The following is a 14,256-nucleotide window of genomic DNA, read 5'->3' as shown; positions in this document are numbered from 1 at the left end:
GCGCTGTAAACAGCAGCGAGAGGGATAACATACCACCCTTGCCAGGGGCCTGACCATGGCAGAGGGCTCTGAGAGCAGGAGGCAGGGGCTCTATCATAAAAGAAATTGGGTCTGTTTGCAATTATGGGTCTGCACTCCATTCTATAAAGAACAGGAGTCCCAGCCTCAGCGGTGCTCTCTTGTTTCCTCCGTGACCTCTCACTCCTCCATCCTCACCTTTGTCTTCCCAGGGGCCTGCTTCAGAGTGGACCCGTATCAGGGCCCCCACAGAGGTGCTCTGTGCATCTCTGGGCCATTCCAGCGGGTCAGCCAGTGTGCCCTGAACTCATTAAAAGTCAGATTTCAGGCTCCAGCCCTCTCTATAAATTTTGGCCCAAGAAGGCATTTCAAGTTCTTTCCTTGAGCATCCCCTGACCTCCCATCTCTAATATATTGCAATAATGGCAAAATAAAACCATTTAAAAGACCAAAGCTCTATCCCAAGCCAAGATGAACACCTTTATGGATAGAAACTCAATGTGTTAGTGGGGCTACAGCCATAAGGTTGCTTGGCTCCTGGGCTAGAAACAACAAAAGTGGACAAGAATTTGGCTCTTGTAGGAAAAGAGAATAAAATGCTCTTTCAAGGCAGGGTGTTGTGGTATTGGGGTTGTGGCCAGGCACACTTATGGAAACCAAGGACCAGGGTAGGGCTTCCGCCACTCTTTGCATGAGGCTAGAACAGCAGTTGTCTACTCCTGCACGGCCCCTGCTCACAGGACACCTCAAGCTCAGGAAGGCTGGCGAACACACAGACACAGCCTCCCAGTCAGAGCTCAGCCAAGCTGCTTGCTGGACTGGAGGTGGGGTCTGCAACATGCCCAATACTCATGGGGCAGGACACTCATCTTACTATTATTTGACCTGGTTCTGAATTTCTGAATGTGAGGCCTTGGTGTTTGGAATGGTGGCAACTGAAAAACTACTACAGAGGGAGGGGTGAGCAGACACACACACACACACAGACACACACACACACACAGCATACACAGAGAGAGGAAAACTCCTTCCTCTCAAGATGAGCCTAGAATCCCAAATTCCAAACCACATCAAAGACAGTTAATTCTGAGAAAAACAATACACAAAATCAATATTCAATAGATAGAGTCAGTATAGACAAAGTAAAAATAATGGAGCAAATTTAAAAAGTACTTAAAACCAGGTATGTTTAGAATCCTTAAAGTGGCTAATGATGGAATAAATAACTTTGAAAGAAATAAATACATTTAGTCAAGTAAGGATGGATTGAACACACTCCGGTTTACTTCAACTCTGCTAAAACCTTACTAAAGTGATGGTAAAAGGATAATTAAAGTAAAAACTTGTAAGGCCATCCTGGCTTTGGCAACACAAATACTTTAAAAAAAAAAAAAAAAAAAAAAAACCAACCCTATAAGGCCTATTATATCATATGTTATATAAACTAGGATGCTTTTCTTTGGCTGCAGGTAACAGAATATGCAACTCATATGCTTAATAAGGACACTTGCTGGCTTCCACAGCTGGAGTCTGAAGGCAGAGCTCCAGGGTAGGCATCAGCGACTCCATTTCCATATCGCTCATTCTTTATGCATCGGCTTCGTCTGTGGGCAGGAAGCAGATGCTCAAGGAGTTCCAGGCCTCCCATCTACTCAGAGCCACCACCAGAAACGACAGGGGGAGGGGTTTGGCCCCAGAGTTCCAAATAAAAAGCCTGGGATTAACTAGGTGTGTCACCTCCTCCCCTCCCCACAGACACCAACGTCTGTGGCCAGGTAAACAAGAAATTCTGATTGTCTTATACCACCGGGGGCCCATCCTGGAGCATGGGGTGGGGTCAACTGCCCCTGAGGCACCTGAGCTGTGGGGGAGAGACAGATACAAACTAAGTAAGCCTGGGGTCCTATTAGGAAAGTGAAGATGGAAATGATCCCGCTATCCAGCTGAAAAACAAAAATTGTTCGCCAAAGTCTACCGGAAATGTTATAATTTCAAATGGACACTTTTTGAAAAAATTGGAAACAAAGCATAAGGAGTTAGGCAAGGGACACACCAAAACCAGCTCACCTGTGAACTGCCACTCACGTCGACCTCTGCATGCAGTGCCCTGCTGACATGTTACCTCACCCTGTGGCTGCTTTGGTTTCTTTTGTCAGACAGCACGTACAGAGACAGTGCTCCGAGGAAGTTCTGGAACTGAATACTCGTTTTACTTTATAGACTGCTTCAGCCTTAACCGTATTCTGTACTAAATAATGCTCTGTGTGGTGGAGATGCTACTTGTTTTCCTCCATTGACATCTTATGAGTTAGAATCTGGGCTTTTAAAGCTCTGTTCTCATTCTTTGAAGCATGTTGCGTATTTCCCTGATAGGATGGAGGGATCTGTAAGTGAAGGCGTGTTTAAACTTGCTCTTGTAGTTCAACCCCATCAACGGTGACTGTGGACCATTACAAAGAATGGGGCAACTTGCTTGTCTAAAAAGGAGAAATTGGAAACTAGGATGTGTACTATGTGGGGACCTCACAGGTTTGTTAATTGATCTATAGCCAAACCTTGACGTGTTTGTGCATCTGTTTATTTCTTTCAGCATTTCAAGATATGTAGACATTACAATACAATCAGCATTTTCTTGTGCACTAAACTCTGCATGTGAAAACTCAACAGTTACTGAACTTTATAAATTCATGAAGTTTAAAATTTACATGGATGTATTTTTTGGTCTGGTTACTGCTCTTCTCGGCTGTATTCAGTAAAGTTGCATTTTGAAGGTTACATTGACAGCATTAACTTCAAATGGGTATCATGACAGTCATAGAGACAGCCAATCTGAATTTCTTAAGGACAGAATAAAATAGCATACAGCTTTCACTAACAAGCTGAATGTATCATTAACTGTCTTGTATCAGGGAGTTTTAGCATGATAGACCCAGTGCTAAAAACTTGACATGCTTTATCCCATTTAATAATGTTGTGAAATAGGTGTTATTACTATCTCCATTCTATAAATAAAGAAACTGAAGCTTAGTGAGGTGCATGGTTGCAGAAGGTCTCATAGTTAGTCAGCTCTGCAGTGTGATATCAGGACCTCATGCAGTTGTCCCTCTATCGGGTGTCAACCTATTCTCCATGCACAGGGTTTGGCTGGCAACTGAACCGGAGCATGGAGACCGTAGGGAGAAGTGATCGCCTGTAAGATGGGTTTTCTCATGTGTGTGCTTATTGGCCATACATGGGCTAAGTGAATACTGGATTCGGTAAATGCTGGGTTAGTTGAAGCTTTTATGCTTTTTCTGTTTGTTTGTTTTTAATTTCAAGATTTAGAGTCCAATTGTGCATTTAAAACTTTCGGTTAGGTTTTTGCAGAAATAAATAAAGCCTTATTGAATTGATATTAATTTCTTCAAATGTCACTGCCACTGTGGAGCTGAGCCATAAAAATAATTCTACATTCGAAGGTGAAATAATTGGGTTTTGACTTCTCAGGGCAGACCTGAAGATCTGAATAAACATTTTAGAGCTGCCTCACACAATGTCTGCTTGCTTCATCACTGCAGATTTTAAAGGATTTGGTTAATTTTATTACCTGCGACGTGCTCTGGCTTGGGGTCAAGGTCACCCGTGACTGAGCCCCAACCCTGCCTATCCTATCTCCCACATTCTAAGCACCAGCAAAACCAGACTACTCAGCATTCCTCTGATTTCCCTACACCGTCCTTCCTACACACCTTTGCTCACATCCCTGCTCTGTTGCTCACCAGCTGTGATTTTGGGGTAGGGAGGGCAGCTTGGGGTTAATTATAGTTACCCCTTAGGTGTGTCGTGAATGTTAAGTGGAATCCTAAAAGTGCAATGGGGCCTAGTGTATAGTAAGTGCTCAGTAAGTGTGAAGCATTAACCATCCTTGAAATTATAAGTATCATCACTCTTCTTATTATTCATCTCTCCCCATGGATTACCCCTCCCTCTCTACAGGCATATCCAAATTCTCCACATCACTCAAGATCCTATTCACAGGCTCCTGAAAAACAATCCTTTCTTTAAAAAGAAATCTCTCCCTCCATGAAACTTCTTCAACATTCTATGTGTACTGCTCGGGTAACTTGCGTCTTTATTTTCCATTGATTAATAGTATACATTCTTATCTCCCCTTGCTGACTTGAAGCCCCTGGAGCCCAGGGGCCAAGAGTTTGTACTGCTGACTGTGCTCACATGCCTGTAGGTAGCAAGTGACTGTTTGTGGTTGAGTGAATTCATTCCATGGCCAGGTGACTGGCACCACTGCTTGCTTAGTGGCATTAGTGAAGTCTGTTGACGATGCTGCAAATACAGGTAATGTTTCCCCTCATAGCATTTACCACTTTTCTTTAAATTTATTGTCTTCACCAAATGTTACTGAAGCAATAACAGGATTGGGAGCTCTAGGGATTCTCACTCCTGGGGGGTCTTGGCAGATGTTTACCCAGTTTATTTGCAGTACGCATGCTGGGAGGGGACAGGGTTTCTCCTGTGGCTTCCCAATGCTGGCACTCAGTGAAGAGACCAACCCACTCCTCCAACAACCCCTCCCTTCCCCATGCCACCGGATGGAGTTGACACCAAGGCCTTCTCTGTCTGAGGTAGGGAGCATCCCAGCATGACAGCTAGCCCCAGAGGTACAAATGCAAAGAGGACTGGACTTTTTATGCTGATGAAGAAAACGAGAACACATTCTCTCTCTCAGGAGAACTGCATGAGAAGGCAGGGGCAGCAGTAAGTCCTGCCCCTCATCTGTCATCACCAAACATAGAATCAGGAATTTTCAGCATAGAGTCAGGTTTTAAACAGGTGTTTGCAGAAGTGGTGAAAACAGACTGTGCCTTGATTCCTGATTGATTCGAATTCTTCTGCTAAATGGGTAGCTTCTTAGGAAGCAGGCTGGAGAGAGCTCAAATGCTTGAATCTAGCTAGGCATGTGAATTTGTCCCGCTTCTAGGAAAGATTTCTAATGGAGAGCACGTGAATGGCAACACATTCACCCAGCCGGCTTAGAGAACCGGGGTGTGAAGCAATTTAACAGCACGCCTTGCTCGGCACTTGTAGGCGGACTGAAGGAGACTTTCACCTAACGCTTTTCCAAACATAAGCTAGCCATGGATAATTAAGACAAATGAGGCTGATTACGTGAAGGACTGAGTGCTGGCTGAGGCCTTCTGGATGCAAGGGAGAGGCGAAGGCTTAAAGACACCCTTCGGTTGTAGGAAGGTATTTCGGTAGAGAAGATATTCCTCACTCTCATCTTTTTCCTTTGCACTTTGTTTCAAAGGAAATTTTGCTGGTGAGACTTCCTGTTTTCTGGCCACTTGTGGTAGAAACTTGGGTACTTCACACACCTGCAGGGATTCTACTCCTGAAATGTAAACAGAATATATTGCACTGAAAACTCTTCGTGGACCAAGGTCAAGGTAGGCTGGGTTGATTTGGCTGCAATAATCTGGACACTCCTTCACGGCAGTGCCTTTCTGTTGGTTCCTTTATTTTAAGTGAACTTTGCAGTTTGCTCAGGGGACACATAGCATCTATTAATAAACAAGGAAAATATCTAGGCTAGAGTTTGATTATCTGTGCTTATCTTGTGCCAAGTAATGTGCCAAGCACTTTAAACACATCATCCCATTAAATTAAGGACTAATGAGGCAAGTAGTCTTCTTTTCATGATAACACAGCTGAATTGGAGTTCACCAAGCTAGAAAGAGGCAGAACCAGGATTTGGAGAGACCTATTTGATTCTAAAGGTGGTGCTTTCATACCATGCTTCCCAACCTCTTTTCATGAAGCAGCAAAATGAAAACTGTAAAGTCCAATACATATATCTTCTTATTATAAAAACATGGTAAAAAAAAAAAAGAGAAGTAATGATATATTTGTATGACACCCTGTGATACATTTTGTAGGCTGCTTGTAGGTAGAATCAACTACCCCAGGAGCTCGATCACCTCAGCCCAGCTGCTCCTCTGAGGACTGAGGGTTTCCATTTTCAGTTCCCATGTGAAACACTTAGGGTATTCCTTCAGGAAGCTCTACTATGTACCATAGTAAATAGCAAACTACCTCCTCAAACAGAGAAGCTTGCTTTTTGGATTTAGCATACAATTAAGGCTCATTATTTGCAGATTCTGTATTTGTGGATTTGCCTACTCTGCAAAATTTATCTGTGAGCCCGGATCAATATTTGTGGCTGAACAAGGCGACAGTCTGCCTTCTGGTTTCTGCTCTCATGCTCTAAACAAGTGTTCTTTACTTGGTCTGGTCAGTGCTATGTTTTACATATTTTTGCATTTTTTTTGTTGGTGATTTTGCCATTTAAAATAGTCTGCAAGCTTAGTACTGCAAGCTTAGTGTTCCAAAGCACAAGAAGGTTTAATGTGCCTTATGGAGAAAATATGTGTTAAATAGGCTTAGTGCAGGCCATGGGCTCAATGTTACTGTATCAACAATTATGTTAAATAAGGTGGCTGTAGACAGAAACACACATAAAATAAGGTTATGTACTGATCACTTAATGAAAAGATATGACAAGAGGCTTGAAGGAAGTTCATCCTTTATTTTCCCTACGAATAACGGTTCAATATTCACTAATTCAGTGTTTGCAGAGATGCTATAGAATGTAACTACGATGAAGACTGAGAATCAACCGTGTTCTATCGCCAGTCAAGAACTGAAACTGTGATAGACTCTGTAATCAAGCACCAGCTCTGCACGAACATTACAACAGCATATTGTAATGTGAGGACATACCCCTCTTTTCAATACAGCATATGAATGCAAGACATTTGCAAGGGCTGAGGTTTTTGTGGTGAGACTGAGCAGAGGTAGTTAAGGGGTAAGAGTATTTTCTGACCCCCCCCCCCAAAAAAAAATGAATATGAAAACATCTCCTCTTAGTAAAAACACAGAATTGGCCAAATAGATTAACTCTCCAAAAAAAAAGAAAGGAAATAAAACTAAGGGTGGCTCCTTTACTTTTCTTGCTATGGCCAATCATCTGGATCCATGGTAAGAATCTATAGGTACAGTGCTTTGCAGTTTACAAATGCCTCCTTGGGAACCTTGGAAGGAAGAGATATTTAAGTGTCGGTCCTCTGGAAGTCTAAGTGATGGGAATGGGTTATGTACGGCAATACAATGAGTTCTTTAACTGACCCAATGCAAATCTGTAGTAATTCAGCCAGTTAAATACGATGTGCTTGGCCTTCCTCTGCAGTCTTCTTAATTTAATAGCTGTTGCGATGTCAGACATAGGGCTTATGTCCATTACTGAATCAAATGTAGCCATATCCACTGGGCCTGTTAAACTTGAAGGCTTAAAACAAACAAACAAACAAAAAATATAGATAGATAGATATAGATATGGAGAGAGAGATTACTTACTATATGATTATGAAATACCAATTCACTCATTTACTCATTCATTCGTTCATTCAGTAAGTTGTCCAACAAATGTTTCTTTGGTGTCACTTAGGGGCTGGGCAAATAGACTTAATGTCACTGAATCATGCATTTTTAAATGGTTAAAATGGTAACTTTATGTCATGTCTATTTTACCACAGCAAAAACTGGAGGGAGAAAAGGCTATGTTCCCTATGCCCAAGGTGCTCAGAGGCAATGGAAGAATGAGATAAGTGAACATGACAGAGCACAAGGGCCATGTTATGCATCAGCACAGGGTGTTATGAGAGCATACATAGAAAATTTAATGTTTGTAATACTGAGCTTCTATTTAGCAGAAGAAAGTTTCAAAGAAGTATGTCATGAGGACATTAGACTTTAAAATGTATAGCTATAGTGAGCCTATATGTGTGATCTTTTCACAATAAATTGTGTATATAAAATAGTTAGCTTTGGATGAGCTTATGTGACTAGAAAAACTATCGATAATTCAGTTTCACATATTCATAAATATATGTAACTATATAGGCATTTATATATTTACATATAAAACATACACATAGCTGTATACTTAGCTCATTATCCAAATGTCATTTACATAATTTTAGTGTGTTAGGACAGCACCAGATGAAGATAGGAGAGGAAGAATGTGAGGAGAGTACAGACTTCAATGACCCATTAAGAGATCAACAAAGGATGGTGAGGGTTTTGAGGAACTTGGTATAGGGAAGTCAGGCAATAAAAATTGAACCTGGGAATCAACCCTATCCGAAAGGAATGAACTTGAACTCCCTTGTCATAATGCCTCTAAAAAGGACTCAGAGAACCCATCTGAGATGTTAATAAAAATCACTTGAAAATGTATCTTGGGTCCTGAGTATCAGCCTCAAAATATTCTGGATAAATAACAACCAGAAAAATTTAGAATTTAAGTAGAAAGATCAAGTAAATTAAAACTTTAATGTGTGTGAATGAATTGTGAGTCACTGGGATAATCTTGTGTATTTGTTATGCTTGAAATAGTAAAGATATTTTGATAAATTAGATCTGAGCAATTATCCTTGGGCTTTCGATTTAAATTGAGTTGACTGATTTAAGACTTGTTTAAAAGTTTTATATTAAATAAGTAAAAAATGAACACCAGTGTAACAGTGCCAGGTTCTCCTGACAGCTTAAGAGTTGAAGATTATCCAGCTGGAGGTGAAAGGAGGTGTAGAGACCTGAACCAGAGAATATGGATTTGTCTTCAGACAGCTGAGATGGAAAGCACAGTTGGCCTAGTGAGCTCCATGCCCTCTTCCACCTTCCTAGCTTCTCATGAACTCTCTTGCTAAAGCAAGGTCATTTTCACCTTCCAAGTATGACACTGATGCATCTAACTGATGGGGTTAATATGCATCCAGAAATCCATCTGCAAGGGAGTCTGATAATACAGTTTTCAGCTTTCCACCCCCTGCACTACAGAACGGTGTACCGGACGGAGGGGAGAAAGGACATGGCTCATCATGTCCACCATGCTGACACGGTTTTCTTCCTCCTTCTCTATCTGCCCTGCAAGTGTTGGTTTACTTGGCTCCCTTCTCACTCTACCTACTCTTATTTAGTGAGTGATTCTCCATATCATTACATAAGCCAGAAAACTGTCCTGTGGCTTCTGCCTTAATTAACTTGTAGCTCTTGTCTATTTTGCATCCTTACTGCCTTAGTCCAGTCCATAATATCTTGGCTAGATTTGTGCAATAATCTTATGATTTATGTCCCCACACTATATACCCAAATATTTCCTCAGGAATACCTAACATAGAACAGTTCTCCACCTGAGTGAGTATATCCTTCCTTGGGGGCATTCAGAAATGTGCATGGACCTTTTGATGGATGGCACAATCGTCACTTAGTTTGTGGGGACGAGGGACACATTCTGAAATGTGCTAGATTGTCCTGCATAACTATGAATTACCTGGCCCCGAACACCAGTAGCACCCTCTTTAGAAACAAGGATTTCTAGATTAAAAATTTCAAGGACCCTACATTTCAAAAATATTGTTAACCAAAACAAATGCTCAACTTTTAATTTCACTAAGTAGTTACTTTAAACAAAATTATTGTCATCTTCTGCCACCATTGTTTTATAATAGAAGATATTTAATTCCAAAAAAACTTGTACACAAATGTCTATAGCAGCTTTATGCATAACAGCCAAAGATTGAAAACAACCCAAGTGTCCATCAATAGGTGAATGGATAAACAAAGTGTAGTATATCCATATAAGGGAATATCAGCCACACAAATGGGAAAAAACTACAGACTTTCAATAACATTCTCCAACACATTATGCTGAGCAAAAGTAGTTAGACACAAAAGAGTACATATTGGTTCTTCCAATGTGAATGATTTTACCTCTATGAAACACTAGAACTACAAAGCTAATTAATAGTGATAGGAAGCAGTATTGTCTGGAGTTAGGAGGAGGGACAACTGAGTAGGAAAGGGCACATGGGAACATTTTGGTGTGACAGAAATTATATCATGATTGGGGTGATAGTTATACAGGTGTAATCATCAAGTTACAAATCATCAAGTATATATGTAAATGGATGAATTTTACTGTAAATAAATAATACTTTAATAAAGTTGGCTTTTAAAAAGCTAAACACACCTCTGGTGAAAGAGGTGAAGGCATTAAGGTGTACAAATTTGTAGTCACAAAATCATCATGGGGATGTAAAGTACAGCACAGGGAATTTAGTCAATAATATTTTGACAATTATGTATGGTGCCAGGCAGGTACCAGAAATATCAGGGGACCACTTTGTAAAGTATATGGTTGGCTAACTACTATGCTGTACACCTGATATTAATACAAAATAATATTGAATGTAAACTGTAATTGAAAAATAAAATTTAAAGGTCTTAAATAAATAAACAAGTAAAATACATTTATAATAGATTATGGCATTATTGTTCTATGTCCAACTCTAAGAAAATACTTGATGGAGAAAATGGGCACTTAAGAAAATAAATCTCGCAAACCAAGTGTCGCTGGTTCGATTCCCAGTCAGGGCACATGACTAGGTTGCACGCCAGGTCCCAAGTTGAGGGCGCGTGACAGGCAACCACACATTGATATTTCTCTTCCTCTCTTTCTCCTTTCCCCTCTCTCTAAAAAATAAAAAACAGCCGATAAATAAATGAATAAATAAATAAATAAAATTTAAAAAAAGAAAGAAAGAAAATAAATCTCAGCCCTGGCTGGTTGCTCAATTGACTGGAGCATCGGTCCAGTGCACAAGGCTGCAGGTTCAATCCCTGCTCAAGGCACATACAAAAATCAACCAAGGAATGCATAAATCAGAGGAACAACAAATTGATGTTTCTCTCTCAATCTTTCTTTCTTTCTCTTTCTCTCTCTCATCAATAAATAAAAGATTTTTTAAAAATAACAATAAATCTGCAGTAAAAGGTTCTCTCTGTTCCTTGTGGAAACTGCAGAAGATCTCTATAAAAATATATTAAATGTGGATCCAAGATGGTGGAGGAGTAAGTGGAAGATACACTAACCTCCTCCAGGACCAGTCTGGATTTACAACTTAATTTTGGAGAAATCATCTGGAATAACCAAGCAAACACTAGCTGGAGAGAAGTCTTATAACCATGGAGAGACAGAAAAGCTGCTACATCACAACGTGATCGGTAGGGACTGCGGAGACGTGGAAAAGCTGGCTGGGCACACACCATGGCAGCTGAAAGGACTGAGAAACAGCTCAGCAGCTAGGGGTTCCCCCTGAGAAGGGCAGGGTCTAAACCCAGCTGAGCTTCCCAGCCTACAGTAACAGAGTGGAAAGTAAAACAGTATCAGCTGTGAAAAGCGAAAAGCCACAGGGTTTCTTGCTAGCCAGAGAGAAACAGCTGGAGAAAAAGAGCTCTTAAGCGGATCACATACGAAAATATTTTGGCCTCCACTTACCCTGGACTAAAGCGGAGGAAAGGCAGAGAGGACTAGAGACGCTTGGGGAGAGTTTGGCGCCATGGCTTTGAGGGGAGAACTGGGGGAGCAGCCGACCGGGTCCCAGTGCTGACTCATCCCCAGTACTGCAGGCAGACCATTCCCATCCGAGTGGCATCAGCCTGAGGGAAAGCAAAAGCCTTGCCTACAGGAATTAAGCTGCCACACCCTTGGTCCTTAAGCCTGACGGCTAATCACAGATTGAATAGATTAACAACTAAATGAGACAGACAAAGGCAGTAGATCCCTGGAAGTCTCCAACAGACTGGTACATGATCTGAAACCACCAGGGGCAGATCCAGGAAGTGCAGATCATTCTAAGAAGCACCAACAAACAATAAGAGTCACAAAAATGGGGAGACAGAGAAACAACCCCCCATCAAAAGGAAAGGTAGAATCCCCAGAAAGAGTGCTAAATGAAATAGAGGGGAGTGAACAATCAGATATGGAATTCAAAACATGGATTATGGAGAAGCTCAATGAGCTCAGTGGAAACTACAAAGAACTCCAGAGAAACTACAAGGAACTCCAGAAAAACTACAAGGAACTTACTGAGAATCACACCAGCATGAAAAAGAACATAGAAGCTATCAATAAGAGCCAGGAGGAAATGAAGAATACAATTTCTGAATTGAAGAACACAGTGGAAGGAATTAAAAGCAGGCTAGAGGAAGTAGAAGATCGGATCAGTGAGCTGGAAGACAATGTAGACAAAAACTCCCAGGCAGTGCAACAAAATGAAAAAAGACTGAACAAGAATGAAGAGGTTCTAAGACAGCTGCAGGACAACATGAAATGTAATACTATCTGTATCATAGGAATTCCAGAAGGAGAAGAAGAAGAGCAAGGGTTAGAAAACCTGTCTGAAAGACTAATGACAGAAAACTTCCCTAACATGAGGAGAGAAAGAGTCATGCAAGTCCAGGAAGCACAGAAGGTCCTAATGAAGATGAACCCCAACAGGCCCACTTCAAGACACATCATAATTAAAATGGCAACATTCAAAGACAAAGAGAGAATCCTAAAAGCAGCAAGAGAAAAACAGCAAATAACATACAAGGGAGCTCCAATAAGGCTACCATCAGATTTCTCAGCAGAAACACTACAAGCCAGAAGGGAAAGGCAAAAAATACTCCAAGCAATGAAAAACAAAGGCCTACAACCACGAATACTCTATCCAGCAAGGCTCTCATTCATAATGGAAGGTGAAATAAGGGGTTTCCAAGACAAAAGAAGGCTAAAAGAATACATCTCCACCAAACCAGCATTGCAAGAGATGCTAAAGGTTCTGCTTTAAGAAGATGAAGAAACAGAGACAGAGAGGAACACGAGTACAAAGGGGGAAAATGACAATGAATAAGTCCCTATGTTCATAGCAGCACTATTTACAATAGCCAAGTGCTGGAAACAACCTAAGTGCCCATCTGTAGATGAGTGGATCAAAAAACTATGGTACACTTACACAATGGAATACTATGTAGCAGAAAGAAAGAAGGAACTCCTACCATTTGCAACAACATGCATGGAACTAGAGAGAATTATGCTTAGCAAAATAAGCCAGGCAATGAAGGAAAAATACCTTATGCTATCACCTATTACAGGAAACTAATGAACAACACAAACAAATGAGCAAAATTGAACCAGAGCTATGTAAACAAGGAATAAACTAACAGTAACAAGGGGGGAGGCAGGAGGGAGAAAAGGGGGTAAGAAGGGGAAGTGTCTAGTCAAAGAACATGTATAAATGACCCATGGACAAGGACAGCTGGGTGGGGACTGACTGTGGGAGAAGGGGGGGCAGGGTGTGGGGAAGCAAGAGGGGGAAAAATGTGGGACAACTGGAATGGGAAAACAAAAAAAAATTTTTTTATGGGGGAAAAAATGAAAATATAAAGAATGGAAATGCAAGTTCAGTGAATATTAGAAGGACAAGGATTTTCCTTCACACTGTATATTTTTCTCCCTACCTGATCCCTCCAGAATTTGGCATTCTGAAAAAGTAAGTAATGATATAAGTTTCTTTGCATAAAACTAATAAGAGCAGATGTTAATAAAGGTTTTTTTGACTAAGACGTTGACTGGAATGCCATGCCTAAAGGAGACATGCTTGGGCTCTGGTTGTTACCAAAAAGCCCTGAGGAACTGGGATTGACTTTCAAAGGTAATAAAAGCCCACGAGATAAAAGGCCTGGTACCTTGGTTGGTTGTGCGGTCCACAGCAATCTTTCCAGGGAAGGAATGAAGGTTGTTTTCCTGAAAGATGGCTAGAAGGGACATTAAGGCACAATGGAAAACCAGAAGGACTTGGAAAAGACAGATGTTTACAGGCAAGGCTGAATGCCAGGTATGTGGCTCAGCTTCTGTGCCCTGAAGGGCAGACTGAAGGTCAACCTAAATGTTCCTTGCGTAAGTTCCAGCAAAGCAGAACTAAAGATCATAAGTGATCATTTGCTGCCCTTGTTGTGTTTATGCAAATGAACAGGGTATATTAAAAATGGACTTAATGCAGTCCCTTTAATGACAAGGAGGGTAATCTTAGGGAGAAAAATCGTGATTCAAGGAAAATCACAATGCTCAGTGGTAGACTATAAAGTAGTGCAGTTAACCATCTTTAAAGTTTCTTTTCATTTAAAATTTGTTTTCATTTGAAAGTTAAACTATGTCTGAGGTATCATCAAAGATGTTTAATTTACAGTCAAGAAGAATGTCAAATGCCTTGCAAATGAATATTTTTCCAATAAGACAATCTTACATATTTAGAGACTTGTTTGTGGGTTATGTTACCTAAATTAACATGTGTTTTCTGT

The 14,256-nt window shown here is 40.9% G+C and overlaps 1 protein-coding gene across 1 annotated transcript in view; it reads right to left on the bottom strand.

The window, feature by feature from the left end:
* Nucleotides 1–14,256, bottom strand: part of LOC150011235 (uncharacterized protein C3orf20-like) — an 81,290-nt gene that overhangs the window by 21,944 nt on the left and 45,090 nt on the right. The window contains 2 exon segments of the mRNA XM_090275092.1: nt 5,182–5,407; nt 7,201–7,360. Of these exon segments, the coding sequence (XP_090131218.1) occupies nt 5,182–5,407; nt 7,201–7,360 (386 nt within the window).

The sequence above is a fragment of the Furipterus horrens genome, unplaced genomic scaffold (assembly GCF_987537825.1).
Source record: "Furipterus horrens unplaced genomic scaffold, mFurHor1.1.pri manual_scaffold_4, whole genome shotgun sequence".
Taxonomy (NCBI): Eukaryota; Metazoa; Chordata; class Mammalia; order Chiroptera; family Furipteridae; genus Furipterus; species Furipterus horrens.
This window is presented reverse-complemented; position numbering and strand designations above follow the sequence as displayed.